Here is a 23620-nt window from a genome sequence, read left to right on the forward strand (position 1 = left end):
CAGGTCTACAATTGTGTTTCTGGTGTCCTTTGACAGCTCTTTGGTCTTGGCCATAGTGGCGTTTGGAGTGTGACTGTTTGAGGTTGTGGACAGGTGTCTTTTATACTGATAAGGAGTTCAAACAGGTGCCATTAATACAGGTAACGAGTGGAGGACAGAGGAGCCTCTTAAAGAAGTTACAAGAAGTTACAGGTCTGTGACAGCCAGAAATATTGCTGGTTTGTAGGTGACCAAATACTTATTTTCCACCATAATTTGCAAATAAATTCTTAAAAAATCAGACAATGTGATTTTCTGGATTTTTTTTTTTACATTTTGTCTCTCATAGCTGAGGTATACCTATGATGAAAATTACAGGCCTCTCTCATCTTTTTAAGTGGGAGAACTTGCACAATTGGTGGCTGACTAAATACTTTTTTGCCCCACTGTATAATGTCTAGTATTGAAGAAGAAGGATTATCAAGATGTATATAATGGTATGGTAAACCTTAAACCCCCTCAAAAAGAAGTCTTTTCCAATCCCCATCCTTGGAGTCCAACATGCTTGTAGGACTTTTCAGTGCACATGCTTTTACGAAAAGACATTTGGTGCTGTATTCCTTATCAAAAATCCTGTTGCCTTGGTTCACATCAAGGCCAGTAAACACAGAGGCATGTTCCTTGTAAAAAACAAATATGTGTTTGTTAAGGGTGGAAAGGTGGAAATTATATTTTCAGAAGTCAGTGAGTTAGCACAGTGCTCTCACAAGTTGGTTTAAAGCCACTGTATGCATGGGCTGAGATTTAAACTTTTGCCGCTATTTCCTTCCGTTAAATCGTTCACATTTCTCACAAGACTCATTTAACAGGAGTGGCTCAGAACGGGTTACCATAGCAACAAGAGAGAAAAAAAGTGTGTTTTTGACTTCGCCGGCGGTGCTCAGACTTGACGCTACTCTCATTGAATAATAAATAAAGGATTTGTTCAATCAGTGAACTAATGAAGCCAGAGACGACCCTGCAAGCTGTGTGTATATTTATCATTTAATGAGTCCATGCCCCAAACTAAAGAGTACTGAGTTTTATACGCCAATGTCCTCTGTTTTACCTGTAGGCAGTGCCTTACCCCTACCTGCCTTTTATGACATGTAATGGAATATTAACATTTACTTTATGGCATTAAGTTGGCACTCTGATTATCATCATGTTGGGACTAAGACTATTCCTTCTTCATAATAGGATGGTGGTATGTCCTTCCAGGACAGGCCTCTAAAAGGGGCATGGGAGGCAGGGAAACATCAACTTACAAACACTGACCAGATGTGTGTGGTCAGTGTGCCACACAAACAAAAAATAGGGCTAGGGGTCTAGCCATGACCTCTTCAGTGTGAGAGACCTCCAACCCCCCTCTATATTGGGGGTCCCTGACATCAGCAGGGGTCCCCCATATGTCTCCTCTCCTTCTCTCTCATCTTGGGCCCCCTGCTGCTGGTGACAGACTCATACCACGGGAAATGTCCCAACAACAGCTGACCCGCTAGCACAATCTGAGGGTTGCTCAAGTTGTATTTTAAATATGCTTTTTATTAGGGTGAAGCTTCTAGGGCACTTCTATATAACGCAGCAGTGTTTGTGGATGCATGAAGCTCCATCTGCCAGCAGTGTGTTTTGATGTCCACGTCTGAGAGAGGGTTAGGCTTAAGATACTTATCACCCCCATATTATTATCACACAGGGCATCACTTCTGTACAGTTATAAGATATATACATTATCCCTCTCATTCATGCAGAATTTTTAAGTTTTATGCCTGGCACCACCCGCCTACGTACTTCTGTGTAATTAATTTAATAAATTTTCCTTCTTTGTGCTAATGAAATGACTCTCTGATGAGAGTCTGGTAGGTCCAGGCTACGGCTGTGTCGGGAAAGATGCAAAATAATGTTTTTGAATGTTTGCATCCAACAAAGAGTCCTTTTTGGAGCAAGCGGGAAAAAAAACTTGTTTTTGTGTGTTTGTGTGTGTGTGTCTGCGCTGCAAATATGAGATGAAATTCAAACTCTATATGCTTTTGGCTTAACTACTGTACACAGGCTCAACCGTCTGCAGACTACAATCTATCCCTATGCTGTATACAGTCTAAAAGGCTATACTATTTATAAGCAGCCAAGGATGACCCTGTGAGTTATTCAGGTATGCGTTTTGACGGTCAGCTGTGATGGCGGTGATTATGTTGGTCTAATTAAAGTTCTCCGGGTGGGTCTGGGTATCAGAACATCGGAAGCAACAGGGAATATTTCATCCCAGAATTCCCAACATTCCTCAGTAATGACTGACACTGACCTCTGCACATTCAGACACACACACACACGCAATCAAACACACACAGGCACAAGCAGACCAAATGCGCGCACACACACACACACACACACACACACACACACACACACACACACGCACAAACCGACACGCATTCACACACAGCAAACATGTACTCAAGCACACACGGAAGTACACAGAAAAACATACACAAACACACACTCTCACACACACACACACACACACATCACACAGAAAAACACCCCAATTGGATACAAAACAAACAACACATTCACAAGTGTGTGGCGGCGCCCGCATCAGCATCTACACGTAACACTGACACTCACACACCTGTTAAACTAGCCAGTTCTCAGCACACGGGGTGCTAGTGAATCTCACAGTATTCCTCATTAGGGCAGAAGAGCGCCTCCTGCCTGGCTAGCAGCCGTGCTAACCCGAGCATGCCCCCCCCTGAGTCAACCCTGCAGCTGCCTGGAATACCAAACCATAACCTGCCCCTCCAGACGCTCTCCGCTTTGTTCCATGTGCCGCAGTCACTTAGAGACATGCTGCTCCTTTACAGCCCCGAGCTCAGCCACTCCCAGGACAACCACCCCCCTGTTGCCCGGCTATCTTTAATGTGCCCCTCTGGCACATGAAAGATATACTCTACGCTACTACTACCACTACTACGATGGCTATTCATCTACTGGGAATGTATGGACCTTACTCCGAATTTTGGATTTTGGAGGATTGAAGCGTCTTCTGAAAAAAGGACTAAATACAACAAAGGGTTGCAAATCATTTCTAATGGACGTCGTCATGAGACTGACTGTGGTTAATAGTTAAAAGGCAGAGCTGCAATGTTGGCTTTTTGGGAGGGGGAATATCTGTTTCATCGTCACATAAATGAGTGGAAGAATCGAGTGAGTCGATTCGACCAGACATTCACCACAGCCCACTATTATGTTAAGGACATTGAGGACATGATAGACTGCTTTTGTTCAGTGCTTCTGCAGCCTCATAACCATCCTGGCACGCACACACACAACCAGTGACCTCAGAGAGGCATCGACCCCCTTTACAGCAGAAGTTTGGCAGCCGCTGGGGCGGGAAATTTAACCAGCAACCCCTTGGTCTCTAAAGCTGAATTTACCGTTGCTGTGATGAGCTGTTTGTGAAGAGCGGTGACAGCCCACTCATGGCAAAAGTCACCATTTTAACGCTGCTAAGGTAGTGCGGTCCACGCATGCAGAGCTTCCAACATTTCAGAGGATTGTGGTTCACACGACGAATCGGCGTGTGAGCCACACACCGCGCACACGTCCTTTTTATCGTTGACGCCGGCTCCGCTGTGTACACACACGCCGACTATAAATTAGGTTGGACTCCTCGGCTACTGTCTTTCATAAGTGATCTCCCTTTTTGACTCGCGTCTCTGATGTAGACACGCCGACACCAAAGAGACTGTAAGGAATGAAACCATGGGAGGGAACTGAACTGTGAGTAAGCGTTGTAGTGTGAGAGCTCTGTAGGATAAAGACACAGATATACAGGCGGAAAACCAGATCCATTCTGGAGCCGGGGGTGTTTTATTAACCAACGCCGCAAATAGACACAGCCATGCTTTGTGATTTTATTTACAGGTCTGTCTCCAGACATCTGGCTCCTCTCCTATTTCCCCCGATGCCCTGCTGTCTGACCTATAGCCATGCTGCAGAGAGAGAGAGAGAGAGCGCGCGTGTGTGGGCGTGTGTGTATGTGGGCGTGTGTGTGTGTGTGTGTGTGTGTGTGTATGGGGGGGGGGGGGGGGGGGGTGCCAACATGATGAGCACCATGGCCAGAATGCATGTGCCACATGCCTAATGTAATTTCATTTTATTTAATCAAATCTTCCACCTGATCTCATCTAATCTAACCTCTTACCCAATCCAATATAATATCATATTTTACCTAATCCCATGTAATCTAATCTGATTTAGTCTAATCTAATCTTTCCCCTAATATCTGCTAATCTAATCTCATACCTAATCTCACTAAACTAATCTCTTACCTAAATTCCTGGCCCAGGACACATCTTGAAACATCTTTACTTTGAATGGCATGCCATGCTTTAGACACGCCCCTCAGACATGGTTGGGGTCTTAATCTTGCGGTACAGTGTCCCTATCTGTCCCGGGTCCATCCACCCAGACACGTACGGCCTGCCGTTAGTTATTCTAAGACCTGTCAGCCAGACGACAACCGATCGACAAATGCCAGCAATAAACGACGACGCAGCCTGGCGTTGAAACAATTGGTTTGTGTTCCTTCCATCAAACTAAAACACAAAACTTCTCACAGTCTACTTTCTGGAAGAGCTATTCTTTTTAATTACCTTTTTTTTTTTTTAAACAAGGGAAAGGTCGGAGCGGACGATTAGATTTAGAGCTTCCCTTCGTCTGCCTCTGCAGGGCTCTGGTTTCAGAGACCTTCTGCTCTTTATGGGCTGCAGTGATTCAGGAGTGACGGGCAGACAGCAGATAAACTCGGTGGAACAGAAACACTTTCGCTTCTCTGCCCAGTGAGGTCCGCCACGACGGGGATGAGCGTCACGCCAGACGCCGGGATAAAAACAACAGGAGCTTAGCGACAGAACACTCTAGAATAACTCTTCCTGTCTGTCCTTTGGTTTCGCCTGCTTCCTGTTGGACAGAATTAAATCCCTGTTGATGGTTGGCTTTCCGCTCTGGTTGTCACTCTCTCACTTGCTCTCTGAGTCTCTTTCTCCTCTCTCTCTCTCCTCTCCCTCTTCCTGACCACTCAATCGCTTTTCACTCCCAATGTCTCTCTATCTCTTTTACGTACCTCTTTTTCTCTGACCTGTCGTTCTCATTTTTTCTCCCTCTTTCTCTGCCTCTTTTTTTTACCACTTTCTCTCGGACAACTCTATCTGTGGGTATGTGTGTGTGTGTGTGTGTCCGTCTCTCTCTCTCTTTCTCTCTATCTCTCTCGCTCTCCATCTGTCTGTTAGCCTCGTTCTACCAGTCTTGGGCCACTGAGCACTCAGGGAAATCTGTTCCTCCCCTCAAACCAGACCAGCAGAATGTATACAGCCAGGAGAGCGAGAGACAGAGAGAGAGAGAGGGGAGAGAGAATGCGAGGGAGTGGGGAGAATGTGGAGGGGGGGGGTCGACAGATGGGGGTGAGTGGGATTCACCGAGAGGTAGGGAACGAGAGGGAGGGGAGAGAGAGAGTTAGGTAAGTGGAAGAGAGGAGGAGAGAGAGAGAGTTAGGTAAGTGGAAGAGAGGAGGAGAGAGAGAGAGTTAGGTAAGTGGAAGAGAGGGGAGGAGATAAAGAGGGAGAGAGAGATAGAGAGAGGGGAATCGGGAGGGAATGGAGATAGACAGACGGAAGCGTGAGATAGAGAAAATGAGGGAGAACAAGGGACAGAGAAAGCGAAGGAATGAGAGATAGAGGGAGAGAGACGAAGAGAGGTATAGAGAGTGGGAGCAAGCAAAACAGATAGAAAGAGAAAGCGAGGGAGCTGGGCTAGGACGTCGAGAGCAAATGTGTGAGAGAGTGAGATAGAGTGTGAGGGAGTGAGGGAGCTGGGAAGGAGGAAAGGAGAACTGGGGCAAAGGTGGCGGACCGGCGGAGGGAGTCATGGAAATAGTCGGGCGATGACAGGACAGGAAGTGAGGCATACGAGACGCCGCACGTAACCATACCTCACCAGTGCACCCAAAAACCAGAACACAGCCTTCACGAGAGACCCAGGGGGGTGTTGGGGTGGAGGGACCCAAGATAGGGGAGGGTAGAGATTAACTTCCTGTATGAATGGACTGCACTTTAGCCGATCAATCGCCGCAGAAGAGTAGGAGGAGAGGACCACTCTGTAACAGTCAATAACTGGACATGAAAGCAATTATGGTCTGTTCAGAACCCTTAGTTCCTTGCTGCTGGGATCGCGGTGGTGCAGGTTTCAGATGTCAGGCGGATGTAAATACCCTTCGGACAATCTCAGCCTCCCACACACTGAGATCCAAGGGAAACCGCCTCAAACCAGCATCTCCGAATGCTCTGCTTTTAATGTTGTAACTTTTACATACAGGGGCATGTTGAGCCCAAAGGTGAAATATGGATTATGTTGTCGATCATGTTGCTCTGACCTCAAGGCCAGGGCTAACGCTTGTCAGTTAAAGAAGTCAATTCATACTTGGTATTCAGGAAGCCGGCATTTATTGTAATATATTTGCTAATATAACTGCAGTCTGTTATATTGTATTAGGAGGATAGTCATATTGTACTGTAACACAGTTATACGGCAATCGTGCGGTATAGTTTAAATGTTGTCTTTTCCTGCTCTTTAAGGGCAGCATTACAGTAATGTGAGCCAATCTTCTGATCAAATGAGAACGTTCCGGCTGAGTGGATAATCAATAATCTCCTCTACCTGCGTGGATATCACTTCCCCATCACTAATGATCCTCTTACCCATTCCCCTTAAGAGCGTTCAATGCTTGGAGAGTAAGCTCTCGGTGCTACCAAGGCATGGGATACAAATCTTCACATCCTCACAGTGCATACAGCGACAGGTAATTGAGGAGCAGGTGGGGGCTTATTTTGTCTTGCTGAATGTACAGGGCTAGGGGGGGCGGGGGGGCATATTATAGAGGGAATTGAACCCACACATCTTTATGTGTGGGTTCTACCATTACCATTCCATTACCTGGGTTCCAGTCTCCTGCCTGAAGTGGAGTGTCTGGCTCTAAGATCACGGCTCGGCATTCTGTAAATGTTTTGAGTCTGCGCTTACTCTAGGTTTTTTACTCCCCCTGAACATATGGTCTCATTACCTTCATGCCATATTCAGCGGGCAAATTTTACTTTGATTCAATGTGCACAGTGCACACGTCTCAGTGTTTTCCTGAGACACTTCGCCGTGCCTGTATTTTTAATCTGCATATTTCTCATTGCTATGCATCATGGGAATAATCCCCCAAGAAACCTCTGTAAATGTGCACCGGAGGGATAAACAGGACATTTCATCCCACAGAAGAACCAGGCCACTTAATTTTTTTCCCTTCCGTCTTGTACCTCTCGAAATTAGGGCTGGCAGGGAGGACAGCACGTCCTGGGTCCTGGTCCTGGCCCGGGTCCAGCTGGCCGGACCTCAGAGGACCAGAACAAGGACAACACCCTGGTGGCAGCCTGGTGGTCCAGCAGGACAACACAGAGCCCTGCCAGGGACAGAGTTGCTGGCAAGGGGTAGCGGTGCACACGCCTCACCACAACAACACACCCCTCTGTAGCCGCGCCCGCTACATCGCGATATGTCCTCAAATGTTTTTTTTTTTTTTTTTTAGAGGGACCACGTTTCCGTCCACACAGCGTTTTCCACCGCCATGCTGGGTTTTCGCCGCGGTTCAGTTCATGCATTCTCTCTGCCGCGCATGCCCGGACCCGCGCTGGCAAAGGGACGCCAATGTCTGGATGATCACAATCAATGTCACAGTCGTGAAGCTTCCTGTTCATGGGTTTATAGTTGGCTGTGACACGTTTATCCAAAGTAATCCACATGGGAGAGCGTGAATGAAAATGTTGGAAAAACAGCATTTCAAGTGTGAACAGAAGAGCAAAAACAGAGAGAAAAAAGTGATGCATTATTGATTATGTCTGCGTAAGTGTTGACTTAGTCAGCAGCACATTCTGTATTATATTTTTGCGTTCCCGGTCGGAGCAGGTCAGCATCAGTAAGCTTTATTCAACTAGTATGTAAAACTGTAGCTCAGCTTTAAAGCAGGGATACTTTGGTTTGTGGAGTCTGTTTCTCTACTTGAGTTCAGTTTACTAAAGTTTAATAAAGAAATATATTCCCATTTTGTTTTCTATAAAAACTTAAAAGTCTGTATAGTTTTGTTGTGGAATAGTAATTATGGAGAAACTTAATTTTGTTTCTCCGCAACTGAATGGAAACTCAGCATGCACACTAAAGTCACCAAGTCACAAATATGCACTAAACAAGTTGCGACATGAATCAGAGAATGACAGTTAACAGTTCCCCACAGGAGTGCCGGCACATTGTCCGCATTGTCGGATAATAACATAATTAATATCATTAATATAATTACCAGCAGCAGCCTGTGGTTAGCTGAAACACTTTCTTTAAAGCAACATCAACTCAAGTCGATGATGAATAGCCTTGTAAAAATATGTGTTATTTAAGATTCACAGAGAGAAAGAAAAAGTGTACACAAAGGAGATAAGTTCAGTTTGCTTACTGCATCGCTGACCGGAGCCTATTTGTTCTGACTGAGAGTTCTGCTGTGTTGAGTGTTTTTTCCAACCTAGTCCATCTGCCCCGAGAAAGCTCTCTCTCTCTCTCTCCTCCAACTCTCTCTCCCTCTCTTTCTCCCCCAGGTGCACGAGAGTGCTTGGTGTATCTGTCAAGGTCACAGAGCGAGGCTGTTCCTCTTGTGAAAACCTCTGGTCCGCATAGACCCACCGCGGAGCTGCTGACCCGACCACAACCCCCCCACCCACCTCCTTGTTGGGTGTTCTTGGTCATGAGTAGGAGCTGCCCTGATGCTTAGATACGGACACTCAGTGATGTAGTGTCATCTCAACTCGACCGGCTGTTTGGAGATTATTCAGGCCTGGCGAATGCCATTTTTGGAATTGTTTTGGTTTAGTTCGATGTTTTGTTTTTTTCATTCAGTCTTGGAATCCCTTGAATTGATTTCTCATTGTCTTTCATCATTTCTAATACCATGATTACTACTACTACGACAACTGCTATTACCACATTGTAGGAGGGAGGTACTAGAGGGGAAGAAAGGGAGGTTGGGAGCAACCAGTATGCTGTTCAATTTAATACTTTTAACAACAGAGCTCTGCTTCATACATACTGCATGTCTCAGTAAATAATCTTGCTCCCATTAATCACAGGAACTCAATCACTCAACACAAACATTGGTTCCCTGTTTTTGTGGATTCCCCTCTTGTTTGTGACCAGAACAGATGAAGCTGTCAAATGTTTGCATCACATGGTAAACTCTCTCTCCCTCTCTCCAACTCTCTCTCTCTCTCTCTCTCTCTCTCTCTCTCTCTCTCTCTCTCTCTCTCTCTCTCTCTCTCTCTCTCTCTCTCTCTCTCTCTCTCTCTCTCTCCATATCCATCTTTCACATGCTCTCATCCATTCTCTTGCTGACCCTCAATCTCTCTCTCCCTCTCTGTAGCAGAAAGTAGTCAAAGTCTCTGTCTCTGACCAGTAAGTGATAGGAGACAAAACATGCGTGGGCCACTGAGTTTGCCGGGCAGTGTCACTTCCAATTAGCCCTTCAGTGCTAGCGCGCTAGCGCTCTAACACCGCTGGCCTGTGGACTGACACCAGCACCCCAGCTACAAAGAGCTGAGTACTTCTTTGCCTCGCTTTTCACTCTCTGTCTAGCTTGTCTCACTCGCTCTCTCTCTCTCTCTCCTCCCTCTCTCTCTCTCTCTCTCTCTCTCTCTCTCTCTCTCTCTCTAAGTCTATCTGCCTCTCTCTCTTGCTCTCTCATTGCTATTTGACTTGCTCTCTCTCGCTCTCTTTTCTCTCGCTCTGGCTAGCTTTCACCGTCTTCATCACTCTTTTCTCTCTCTCCATTTATATCTCTCCATGTTCTCTCTCTCTCTCTGGCTCACTTTCTCATATCTAAATTTGTGCGTCAGGATTTATGAGCATCTAAGAAAAAATATGCAATGAAAGGCCTGCCATGTTATTATTTTTTATATATATACATAAATAAATAAATACAAATCCCTGGGAACAAAATATAGCATCCCGCTAACACCACATGCCGCTCTGAGCTTAGAGGGTAACTACAAAAGTGACAACTCACTACTTTCAACACGAAAGGGAAAAAAGGCACCTGCAAGCTTTCTTGTGATTCAGCCTGGCGTCATGAAACGGTGAGTTTTGCATGTGTCTGCGCGGCTTAGCCTGTCACAGAGTGTGCCACAGTGCAAGGTCGTGCAGCCCCCCCTTGCAGGTTCTTAGCCTTCTGAACGAAAAAATAGATATATACTCTCGACAGCTCCATCAAATCCGCCTCCAACCTGCTTTTACACCAACCCCCGCCGCCGTGTTACCCCCTTGCCAAGCCGAGCACTGAGGAGTTGTAAATAGCGGGGTGGTGCGCCACAGAATGTGAGTGACTGTTTTTAGCTGGATGGCTGAAGCGGTTTCGGAGAGTAATACCACAACTCCTCAAACTAGGCCAACAGATGGGAACAATATCAAATGTACAGAAAGTATACAGCGCAGAGATGGAGGATGAAGTGTGTGTCAGCCGGGGGGGGGGTGGCCAATCTCTAAGCGCAAGCTTCAAGAGCGTGAGCAGAACACTTGAGAAAACAAACACAAACTAACTAGCAAAGAAACAAACATAGAGGAGATGCGTCTGCTCTGACCGCCAACCCACAAACGTTGGCAGATCAACACCGAGTGTGAAGTAGAGACGGCAGCCGATCGACGTGTGAAGTGGAGAGAGAGAGAGAGAGAGGGGGGGGGGGGGAGAGAGAGAGAGAGAGCATATGAGCAGCTGAGCAGCTGAGCAGATGTGGACATGAAAGCCTGCTGCTAGTTTGGCTTTTGGATCGTTGTTTCTGCTCTGAGTTTCTTTTATCGTTAAGTCTCCATCCAACGGTAAATCAAAGGAAACAACAAACAGGGGTGGGGAGTATTGATGGGGGGCGGGAGTAAAGGAGACAATGTTTTTTCAGATGACAGTTGGGAGATAAGAGAAGACGGTGGTGATGTCGATTGGGAATCGGGGGGGCAGGGATTTGGGGTCTGGAGTGGATGGAGTGTATTTAAACTGCAAAAGGAAAGACAGCAAGGAGGAGATCGGGGGGGGGGGGGGGGGGTAGATTGTAAAATCCACACCAGCAAAAAAAATTACATACAGAAAAAGAACAGCGTCAAAAGGGGGTTCAAGACTCACCGCCTACGAACTGTATCCCGCCAGCGACGCGTCCGATGGTGCGGGAGATGAGGTCGGACACGCAGCAGCCCATCAGGCCGGTGAGCGCTACCAGGAGCAGCAGGCCGCAGCCCACGCCCGTCACCACCGTGCAGATCCTCCACTCCAGGCTGGGGATGCCCTGGAAGGAGGCGTAGCGACCACACTGCTCCAGCATCACCGTGGCCTGCCGCTCCTCGTCGCGCACCGGGTACGAGCAGCGGCGGAACGTCCCGAAGGACACGGGCTTGTCCATCTGCGTGCCCAGCAGCCAGTAGGGCATGAAGAAGCCCACACAGGAGGCCCCCGCGCACAGCATGGACAGCAGGGCCCAGATCGCACCCGTGCAGGTGAGACTGGACGCCATGGTGGCGATAAAAAGAGAAGAAGGAAAAAAAACGGACTGAAGCCTTGCCGGGTCCGGGTGTAGTCTTCTTGGTGCCGCGGTGGAGTGGGGGGGGGGGCAGGCGCTGGGTTTAGACCTGCGGTGCAGCGGCGATGCCTTGCTCTAAGGGCGCTGGCCTGAGATGAGGTAACTCAAGCATTTAACAGCAGCGGTCTTCAACTTGTCAGCGGAGCGGAGCCCCTGTCAGCAGAAAGAGAAGATGGATGAGGCCACGCCGCCTGCGGACACTTTATGAACATATCATAACTCACAAATCAAGTGTGAGCCGAGATGTGACTTTATAGGCCGGGCCTGGCGTGGGACACGGACACAGAGAACTGTGTTTTAAACAGAGGTGTCAGATATCAGCCCCAAACCAGTCCCTCCCAGCATCAGACATATCAGGTCAGTTATAAATGGGAACAAAACAAAGCAGGTTTTCTTCTCAGTAATACATTAAAGGGTTTTTGTAATGCTTTGAACTTTGAGGCAGACAAGTAGAGTACATTTCTCAGTATAATGACACAATCCTTAACTATATTTTAAAGTCTGTAGCCTAGTAAAGTGGACCAGTTCGTGGAGCGGCCTTTTGCTCGGCATCCTACTTCGAGTTGGTCTCTGGGAATCTGCTGTTGAATAAGTGAGTCCATCTGTAATGGTGACCTGATATATTAGTCGTCTGATATTGACATTTCTATTCACAAGCCGACAAGCACGTAATGTGCAAATTAATGTTTTAATGATGATTAATCAACATAAACCCAGCAATCGTGTCGTGGAGAGAACTTGTTTGCTCTCTGATCAAGTTCTTAGAAAGCAACAAAAATCTTAGCGAATTCATAACATTTTACCAATATCCTCAATTGCATTAATCTGGTTCTGGTGTGCCTTAATAAAATGTGTGCAGAAACTGAACCTTCCCAAATAATTCCTACGGCGGAAAGACGATGGAGCGCAAGAGCGCTTGGATCGCCCCGCTTCACAGCGCCATGCATTCCGCTCGCAAAGCCATAACCTTGGGATTATGTGTTTAAAGGTAATAAAGCTCTAGATGTCTAGTTTTCCTGTCAGGTTTTATCTAATTACTCTTTTAAGTGGACGCGTAATGGGAACGATACCATTTGCGCGGCGATAAGGAGAAGCGTGGGTTTATATCGACTATATCCAGATATAGGCTGTTAATCTATCTATAGGAATGCGTGGAATGAACGGAGACCATAACACTTACATGTTGGAAGAAATAAACCGTGCCCGAGATGTCTTCGGACGTGTGTTCCCATTTGCCTCTACTCTCCCGTGTCGAGTCCGTTGGAAAAGTTTCTGTTTAGTGGAAGCAGATGATGGTCCCCACGATCATAGCGTCCCGGTTTATACAACGGCAGCGGGAATGGCTTTTATCCGTCTCCGTGTGAGATCATAGCGAGCAGATGACTCGTGTGGAGCCTGTAGTTGCGAGGGTCCGGGACGTGTTGCTGCTGGGAGTGGGATCCCGTGTCTCGGTATTCCTGGGGTCCGGCGGAGCTGGTGGGCTGGTCTGGGAAACTCTCTGGAGGTGACCATCAATCATTATACAGATCCCACCCAGGGGCTGGACACCTCTCTCCCTCTAGCATACCTCCCTCCCTCTCTTTCCCTCTCGCATACCTCCCTCCCTCTCCCTGATCATGCCTTCCCTCGCTCTCTCTCAAATTGCAAGATTCAATGGGCAATTTATTGGCATGCAAAACGTACATTAATTTAGTACTGCCAAACCACAGCAATAAAATAAGTTGACTCAAGATACCAAAAAATAGTAACCTACTTTTTAAATAAAAATAAAAATAATAATAAAAACGGCTAAAATGAAATATAAAACATTAAAATGTCTCCAGTGGAAGGTAAGACCACCCTGCTGCGCACGCACGCACGCACACACTCACTCTCTCTCTCTCTCTCTCTCTCTCTCTCTCTCTCTCTCTCTCTCTCTCTCTCACACACACACACACACCCCTCTCTCTGTCTCTGTCTCTGTCTCTCTCTCTCTCTCTCTCTCTCTCTCTCTCTCTCTCTCTCTCTCTCTCTCTCTCTCTCTCTCTCTCACCACTGTCACGCAGACACAAACAAACTATATTGAATAAATATAGAAAGGTGAGATTTCACAGGAAGTACAACATAAAATATGCTACTATACACACATATATATACACAGTATATAAAAATATAGATAGTTATAAAACGGGGGGCCTAAATCAAGCGATCTGATTGGTTCCCAACCGTTGTATATTGAGCGTATACACACAGCTATGACGCCCGTTCAGTTTACAGAGTCCAGTATCACTCCGCGCCTAACTTGAACTGTTGTTTATTTATATATAAAAGCGATAGCATAGTTCACTGAAGCCTAAAAAAAAGCCTGTAAAGCAATAGGCACACGGTCGCCGGCAATTTAGCCTTCTAAATTGCTAAATTGCCGGCGAACCAAGCTACCGTCTCTAGCCTTCTCTCTGAAGGACGCTAGTGTGTTGCATAGCAACCGCCGTACACTTTGCCGGCAGCCAGGAGGGACTACTTTTCTGTATTCGTTAAAAAAAATGCTTTTCCGACTTTCTCGCTATTTCAAAATTGAGGGTGTCTATGACTTTAATTTCGCCATATTTACGTAACCGTTTTATAAAAGCAATAGATCACTTCAGTCAGTGATATACGGTCATTATACCACAGTGAAGGGGGTCGCCGCCCCTCCGCTGCGCGTCGGGACGGACAACGCCCCTTAACTGTGGTATAATGAGCGTATACCACGGCCTGTCGTGATCTATTGCTTAAGTATACAGTACAAACAGTTTCCGATGGAGTTCCAAACCCTCCTAAATATCACTTATTCTAAATACCTTTAAGTTCTGTGTCTTTATTATAAATACTAATATCCACACGAGGAGGGTTATTAATGACTATAACTACTTTGATATTTATAATTGTATGCGCTCTTCCACAACATGAGAGTCCCGGAACCTCTCATCCCGTAGCTCCACACGGAACGTATTTCCTGCCGCACGCGGTCGTTTCCAGGAAGTCGACGTGGAGGTGTGTGTTTTGGTTGTGTTTTGGTCTTCTTTCCTTTACAATGTCCGAAAATAAAGTGGAAATGTCAGCCGAGATTATCCAGAACGCCAACGTACAACCGCAACAAAACAACCCGCTGTCCAGGAAGCTGAATAAAATCCTGGAGACACGGCTGGACAATGACAAGGTGACCAGCATATTATTACTACCATAGTCCCCACCACTGTTCATGGTATTTATTGCATTTTTATGTTAAATGTAGGTTGTAGTGTGTACAGTTGTCATTCTATTGTTAATATTTGATACAGTCTATGTATTCTCCCCATGATGCATAGGTGACTACCCTTTATAATGAATCCAGCAACGTTGTTATGATATGTGACATATAGGCCTTCCAGTCCTAATAGCCAGCCTTATACTCTGTTCACTGAGGTAATATTTGTATCACTTGTTTTCGTATTATTATTCTGCCTTGACTTGCACTGTTTCTATTTATAATTTGCTGCTGCAACACCTGAAAGTGGTGTCGTATCTTAATGAATCTAGCCATGTCTTGCTCTGGTTTATTTGGTTCTGGTCCTTCATGAATATATTTGTGTGGTTTTAGGAGATGCTGGAGGCGTTGAAAGCGCTGTCTGTGTTTTTCACGGAGAACAGTTTACGAACCAGGAGAAACCTCAGGGGGGACATTGAAAGACGAAGCCTGTCCATCAATGAAGAGTTTGCACGGATATTTAAAGACGTCAAAGAGGTAGGCCTAAGCCTGAATTACGCTTTAAAGAGCAAAACTTCAACATCACAAGTAAGTTATGTGTATGAAGTCAGCTGCTGTGGTCCAAGAGCTCAACAGTGAACCAATTTCCCTAAAAGTTGTGAAGTTCGCGCAGCAAGTTTAATACACAAAGTCAGCCACATCCTAGAACATTGTGGCATTCTGGATGGTACTGTAAATCTGATGCAATTGAAGTTGAAAATGTGTTTTTAGTTAATTCAGAGCTTACAGTTATATACACGTTAATTGTGTTCAATAAAGCAGTGTTTTGTTAAAACATTAAAACATTTTCCTTTACTGCTCTAAGCAAAATACCTACACTATAATGTGAACAGAGTAGTACAGTGTAGTGCACATTGTCATCTTAAAGCCTTGTGTTATTCATTGTGTCCAGGAGCTGGAGAGTGTTAATGAGGACGTTCATGCGATGAGCACCTGTTGTGAAGAGATGACCAGCAGGCTAAAGGTACGGTGGCCCACAGACTTTATATTGGCAGCATTAAAAATGCTTTAGCTTAGTTTTGATAACAATCAAACAAAATAAATGAAGCCCCTCCTTGAATGTCAGACCAGTCACACACAATGTCATCGGAAGAGTTTTCGGCAAGTTACAAAATGTTGGAGGTTACAGAAGTGCATGGTCCTTGCGCTTGTTTGTTTTCTCCACCTTTTTATGTAATTTTTTTCTTGGGACCATGCCAACCTTTTTAATGCGCAAGAAGTCAGCTGCCTGCCCAAGTTGTAGGTGTCCCCAAGCAAGGTGCCTCTTTCCTGCTGCTTCATGACATGGATCTGCATTCACTGTGGATAAATGTAAAATGGTAAATGGTCCTCATTTATATAATGCTTTTATCCAAAGCGCTTTACAGTGTCGACTGACATTCACCCATTCATGCACACATTCACACACTGACGGCGGAGTCAACCACGCAGGGCAACAGCCAGCTCGTCAGGAGCAAGTAGGGTGAGGCGTCTTGCTCAGGGACACCACAACAATCCCTGGAGGAGCCAGGGATTGAATCACCTACCTTGCAGTTACCAGCCAACCCGCTCTACCTCCTGAGCTAATGCCGCCCCCTAAATGTGACTGCTAAATTATAAGTAATAAATAGTAATTGTTGGAATCTCAGCAATTTGGTCCTACATATTACATTCGGTATTCGAATGAAGCACTAGGCTTATTATTTAGTTGTTGAATGCTTTATATGGTCACAATATAGCAATAACCGGTTAATAGTATTAGTAATAATACCTTTACTAAACTATTGTTAATTTCAACAGGCAGCTAAAGATCAGACACAGGACCTGATTGTGAAGACCAACAAACTCCAGGGGGAAAAGTGAGTTTCTTCTTCATTTTGTTGTCAGCAAAATCATAGAAATCATTGAAGACTTTTTAAAGACCCATTGCTTTCTTGTTTAATGATAAAGCATAAGGGTACATACACACATGGCTGTTAAAACGTTATGCTGATTCCTAATATATAAGCCATCCTACATTTCTTTAAGTTATTAATAATAATGCAATGTATTCTGTAAAATGCATGATACGTAAGGCCTAGTTATGTTGGTCTGCAAAGTGTTTGCAATGTTCCCACAGTGTTCCCAAATGGTTTTAGTCCCCCATTGGTACAAGTACATTGTGGTGGACAGGCTATGAAGAAGTAATATTGATATATTCCTAAGCTTGCAGTATTTTTATTTCCAGAGAAAAAGTATTAAAATATGGTTATTTGCATAATCCTTATTTTATCCTCAGTTATGGGCAGGATAGTGCAGTGGGTACGGTGTTTGATATTAGGCAGAAATGTTCTGCATTGGCGCTCAAATGTTTTTGGTTCTTGGTTCTGCCATGCCCTGATACCTTTGGATAAAAGCGCCAATGACTAAATAAATATGAAATACAGTAGTAAGTAGTCATGGGAATGGGGAGCTATGAATGAAGGAGCTTTGGGATCCAAAGATGTAGCACAGCAGTTAGCCTGCTGTCCTACATCAGCATGATAACCGCTATGCTAACCAGCAGTGTATATCTGTATTGACTGTGGGCTTTTTGGTGCTAAACTATAGAACAGTGTGCAGAGATCGTGTTCAGAATAGCCTGACGACAGTCTCCTCAGGGTCATAGTTTGATGATCAGGAGCTTCGTGTTAGGGCTGCACCATTAGGACCACATTAAACGTTTGTTTTTCCCGATATTGTTATCGACAGATTAAAGATTAAAATCCTATTCTGTGGTTCGTACTGCAAATAAAAACATAACTAATAAAGCAGTTGAAGAGTAGAATCGTTTTTATCATTTTATTTTAATGTAACTGGTGTAGAAAATCCTATTATTTATTTATTTATCTTCTAATAATACAAAATACAATTAATAAAACATGAATTGCTCACTTTCCCAATTAGCTGATTGCAGAGGCAAAATCTAGATTTGGATTAATATGCAATTAATTGTGCAGCCCTACTGTGTGTTGGTCCAGCCATCGATCAGAGTTATCCAGAGTGAGAGACGGCAGCTCAACGTGGCTCTGCCTCCCTCCCCTTTCTTTATTCAGTGGTTGTACACGCTCCACTGGTTTCCTGGCTCTCCATACATCAGTGCATGAGCAAGTGAGGCTGGTGGAGAGACTGTTACATCCTCTATCTCCAGCCCTCAGAGAGGTTGCAGACGCATAAGCCTGGAACTAGAGAGCAATCGTAGATGGGGGAACAGCCAGTTAAGAACTCTTGATGGATTTCCCCCACTACCTCTCTCTCTGTCTCTCTCTGTCTTTCTCTCTCTCTCTCTCTCTCTCTCTCTCTCTCTCAGTTGGTCTCTCGCTCACTCTCACACTCATGCCTCTGTTGGCATGCATATGCGTTGATGGTAATCGGAAAATTGATACATCAATAGAGATGTATGTTTGTAGCAACTCTCTGGCAGCCAAGACATGTGATATTGGTTCACCTTGCGCCTGGGACTGGTGGAGAGAGAGAGAGAGAGAGAGAGAGAGAGAGAGAGAGAGAGAGAGAGAGAGAGAGAGAGAGAGAGAGAGAGAGAGAGAGAGAGAGAGAGAGAGAGAGAGAGAGAGAGAGAGAGAGAGAGAGAGAGAGAGAGAGAGAGAGAGAGAGAGAGAGAGAGAGAGAGAGAGAGAGAGAGCGCACGTGTGTGTTTGTGGCACGCTTGGGGTGGTGCTAGCAGCTGGACGGCTGCAGCTGGCTGCGCCGTGCCCCGCCCGACAGCCCCGCCCCACAGGACGCTGCAGATGGAGCGAAGCAACGGCCCTCTCCGGTGAGTTTGAATCGGGAGGCCCCAACGCATGGCGCAAAGGATCATGGGACGGCTTGTGTCAGGGACGTTGACCGGTAGCGCCACGAAAGGGGCAGGAAATTATTTTTTACTTCAGTTACGTTAATGCCAAAGGTCGCATTGTGCCGTGTGCATTCAGCCCTGTGATTGGACAATCAGCAATTCAGTGAGCAATAACAGACTCATGTTTAATTACATTTTCTGGTTTTAAACACTTCCCTCCACTAATGTGGTCACGTGACATGCGCCGTCGTCTGTGTGCATTGTGCTCGAGAGCAGTGAGAGAGGGACCCCCGATCCTGATCATGATGTGACACACCAGGAGTAGGGGCGAGGCCGGGTTAGGGTGGGGGACGTTCAGACATCGAGGCACACAGAGGAACATGAAACATGGCTAATAGGTGGAACACTAAACACACAGGGGGCATGAAGATAAGTATAGGAAGACTGTACCTGGGAGAGAGACACACACACACACACACACACACACACACACACACACACACACACACACTTTATGTACACACACTTTATGTAATGATCTCGTGGGGACCATCAGTCTTGTGGGCACCATCTGTTTGACGGTGTGACATTGTAGTTTTATGGAGCAGGGCTGACCCTCGGCCAGATGGAGTTTGGTTCTCTGGATAGGTGTGTGTGTATTGAAATGAAAGCCCAGTGAATATGTCATATTCAATGTGCAATCAAGCAATATACCTGAACTTTACTTCTTTGCATTTTTTGCAAGTCTTGCTCAAATAAGGAAATTATCCCTAATTTCCCATCTGGGATTTATCAATTCAATCTTGACTTACATTTGTGAGGATAGTTCCAAGCTGTACAAATATATGCGCTGTAGATTAATACAGTTGAAAACAGACCTTGAAAATAAAAATGCATCAATTCAATCTAACTATTAAGAAATTAGAATTATGTGTAAAAATTGTCCCAGTCCGACTCGTAGCATAACCTCCGTTAGCAACACTTGCTAATTAGTGCAGCTCGCAGGGCCTCACAGTGATGGGGAAAACAGCTGTGTGCACACTTTCCAAAGGCAGACAAACACGGGGCCTTGTGTGCTTACTCCTGCCCTCCTGTTTGCTCTCTTATCTCTCTGTGGCACGGGAGGTCCTTTGTCAGCTTTCTAAATGAAATGGAAACAAAAAAAAAAACAGAAAATCGAACAAACAGCCTCAACACGTTTTCTCGTTCTTTCAACGCGCAACTGAAAAGCCAGCGGAAGGTACGGTACATGGGGACCCCTCTTTGTCCAGCTCGCTGGGAGACGTGGCCGCCCCTCCTCCCCTTGATCCCACACGGGTCGGGACAGGCCCTGAAAGAGGGGACGCCGAAAGAAGCTGTCACTTAGAGCTCAATAAGTGTTGTGTATTGTTCTGTGATGAAACGGTATGCTCCCCGCCTGTGCCGCGTGCCGTGTCCTTGTGTTCGAGACAAGTCCAGACGCCTCTGAACCGCTTCAAGGCACGCAGAGAACACAGCCTCGCTCGCCTTCTTGCCGTGAGGGGTCTTTGTGGTTGGTTTCGACCAACCACCTGTGGCTAAGCTGCGCCGATCAAACCAAACATTTTTGAGAGCTGTACTCCCCCTTCCCTGTAGAAATGTCAAGGTCGTATGTAGTGGCCACTAATTATTGCAGATTTCAATTTCGCTTCTGCCTAAAAGTGCAAAATATTTTTCAGACTTGTCGAATGGACAGTGTAGTGGCCAGGGTGTTCGACTCCCGGTCAAAAGGTTCTGGGTTTGATTCTCCAAAGCCAAAAGCCCTAGACAGCCCTGAGCCAGATGCCCCATAAATCCTACCTTCTCTTACATGACGGCTTTCAGAATTCACTGTTGCTTTGGATAAAAGCTCAGTCCGCTAAACAACGGAATGGCCACTAGTTGATATCATGTAGTGTTAAAGATTTTCATTTTCACATCAGCTCCAGGGGTAGCAGCGGGGCTACCTAACCCTAACCCCCCCCACCCCCCGCCATGTAAAGTGACACTGGAAGGTCATGAGGCCCTGAACGGCTTTTAATGAGGTCACGTATGTGAATACACGTGTGTGTGCATATGACAATGTGAATATGAGAGTGTGCATGTGGATATGATGAGGCCCCCAATGTGCACCCCCCCAAATGGGTTTTAACACCTCCATCAGAGGAGGTGGAGATCGCTTGGTTTTCAGCCCGCCAAGACCCCTATTCCACCTCCGCGTCGCAGACAAGAGCAGTCGATCAGCTCCACCAGCCTTTAACTGAGTAACGCTCGTCACGTGGCTCAGTACGTTTTGAATAAGGCTTCACGGAGATGCTACCTTGTCATTTGCGACGTCTATTTAGCTTTTTTGTTGGTATAATTTCCCCCTCTTTAAAGATCGAAAATGTAAACAGTAGTTATGTTCTGTATTTGAAGAATGAGCTTATTTGTCAACAGTTAATTTCAGGTCAGGTGGCGTATCCCGGCAGGTGTCAAGATGATTACATGGTGTTTCATTCTTTATAGCGTTTGATTGTGTCGTAGAGTGTTACAGTAGCCAAGTCTGACTTTGATAGAGCTGCGTTTTTTGCGGTTGGTTGCACACAAAAAAAAGGCACACACACACACAAGAGGGGTATCTCTGCAGCGAGGGCTTAGTGGGGTAAGATTCTCAGTAAGAGGTGCTTAGAGTGGGGCTTCACCCCGGGCTTGGCGTACTGTCAGAAACCCAATGCAGCCGTCAGCACCGCCCTTCAAAACGCTGGCGCTCTTTGTTTTCACACTCGTGTTGAATTGAGAGCATATCTCACTTTGATCCACAACTCCCACTGCTATGCACACGATTGTGATTGGTCAATTATGCTATTCTATGGTCTGTTATTTCTGAAAAGCACACCGTTGCTATGAATAACAGACCGTTGCTATGGATGTTATATCCAAGCATAGAATCGGACTGACATTCTTTTTGCGGAAACAATAGAAATTGTATTTTTTAATTTGTGTCGAATTACTGATTGCTTTAGTACAAATACTTTTTATAAGCGGGATAATGTTCCCTATCTAGGTCCTTCATCCCTCTGTTGCAGTATATTTCTCACCAACTCATATCGGTCCACTGCATTCTGTGCAGTTGTTGAAACTAGGTCTGTTGCAGCACTTTCTTGTAGCTGCCCTTGATATGGATTGTCTGCTGTGATTGTTCGCAGCCTCTCCAATAGCCTTTGAATCAAAGCCCCTGCTGACATCATGTGTGAACCTAGGAATGGAGGAGTTCTCCTTCAGGGAACAGGCTCCTACAGAGCTCCTACCTTGTGGTTAGTATATGTGGAGTTGGCTGTGCCTTCAGTACTTTGTAATTATACACACTTGAAGAATGTATGTATGTCATGACAGCCCAGTAAAAAGGAAGATTACACACACACACACACACACACACACACACACACACACACACACACACACACACACACACACACACACACACACACACACACACACACACACACACACACACACACACACACAGCCACATGTACAGGTGTATTTGCCCTGGGGCTAGGATGTGATTTAAAGAAGTAGGACAGGTCTGTTATGTAATGCAGGGGTTTCATACCCTGGAAATCCAGAGTTTGCGCGAGAGCACAATTTGAATTTGCTCAGCAAGTCACTCTGGGAATGTGCAATATAATCCCTCCCCGATGCCCCTCTCCCAGCACATTAACCAATCACATCGGGGATCGGTGATCTGATATAGGCGGGCCAAAAGCATTGCTGTTTTACCGATTGGATACAGCAAGTCTATTGGTTAGCCTGCTGGTCTGGATACGTCACCCCTTGTTTTCTTCTGATTGGTCGTAGTGTTATCCAATTGCGTGCAGTGATATTTTCAAATACATGCTTGTGGTCGCCCCTCGAGTTGGGCCATTTTCATTACTCGTTGCCAGACCCTACAGCTTTCTAGATGTGGGTCTGGATTTCCAGGCTAGGTTCATCATATATTTTACCTGAAGCAGTGATGTTGGCTGACAGTGATTATGAAGACATTGTTCAAACTGAGGACGCTAATTATTTTAAATAGTGACGGACTGACATCTTCCTCTCAAATAATATAATATGGACACATTTGACTTGACTGTTGTTTTCCTTGTCAAGCCTGATTAAAATACAGGTTGATTGATTGATGTCCTCAGTTTGTTGACCAAATCGTCGTTGTTGCTGTCGTCCAAAAATCTATCAACTGAATTATGATGAGGATACAAGATTTAGTTTTAATCACCTATTACCGCAGAAACAATTGCTCTGTTTATTTTTCTGAAAGGTTTTGCTGAAACTGAGGCCTGAATATTTCAAACTTTCATCTCAAAAACCAATATAAAAAAGACCCATCATAAATGATCCCATTCACAGACACAAAGAGAGGTTTGGTTTCACATCAAATACAGAAAATCCCAAAATTCATACTCGACCGTTCTGGCGCACTGTTCCAAGTTCAAGGGAGGTAAGCTTAAACAACATTCGAGCCCATCCCGGGAGGGCGGGCGAGAGACTACACGGATGAGTTGGCAAGGGGAAGAGATTCCTCCCTCGCTCTCTGCTAGCTGCCTATCCCATGACACAAGGTCCCTGTGTGAGCATGGCGGTAACTATGGTGACCATTGTGTTGGGAAGCTGTGACACAGATAGCTATCTCTCGGGTGTTACCGATAGCAACAGGCTCCAGGTCTGTCTGATTTCCACTGTCTTTTCTGTAATTTCAGTTTTTTTCCTTTTTTTGACCTCAGTTTGGAAGGGTTCAGTGAGTTTCAGTGGACGCTATACTATTCTATACTCAAGGAGACAGTTGTGAGGAGGTTTGCTGCCACCTGCAGCTTG

The 23620-nt window shown here is 45.6% G+C and overlaps 2 protein-coding genes across 2 annotated transcripts in view; one reads left to right on the forward strand and one right to left on the reverse strand.

Annotated features, from left to right (window-relative positions):
• Nucleotides 1–13181, reverse strand: part of LOC311341952 (LHFPL tetraspan subfamily member 6 protein) — a 49676-nt gene extending 36495 nt beyond the window's left edge. The window contains exons 1-2 of the mRNA XM_084466760.1: nt 12895–13181; nt 11264–11867 (exon numbers count right to left, since the gene is read on the reverse strand). Coding sequence (XP_084322886.1) covers nt 11264–11648 — 385 coding nt within the window. The 5' untranslated portion in view covers nt 11649–11867; nt 12895–13181. The remainder of the gene's footprint in view (nt 1–11263; nt 11868–12894) is intronic.
• A 1532-nt stretch (nt 13182–14713) lies between these two features.
• Nucleotides 14714–23620, forward strand: part of cog6 (component of oligomeric golgi complex 6) — a 28290-nt gene continuing 19383 nt past the window's right edge. The window contains exons 1-4 of the mRNA XM_084466700.1: nt 14714–14892; nt 15313–15456; nt 15872–15943; nt 16759–16817. Of these exons, the coding sequence (XP_084322826.1) occupies nt 14767–14892; nt 15313–15456; nt 15872–15943; nt 16759–16817 (401 nt within the window). The 5' untranslated portion in view covers nt 14714–14766. The remainder of the gene's footprint in view (nt 14893–15312; nt 15457–15871; nt 15944–16758; nt 16818–23620) is intronic.

The sequence above is a fragment of the Micromesistius poutassou genome (assembly GCF_964030765.1).
Source record: "Micromesistius poutassou genome assembly, chromosome: 4".
Lineage (NCBI taxonomy): Eukaryota > Metazoa > Chordata > Actinopteri > Gadiformes > Gadidae > Micromesistius > Micromesistius poutassou.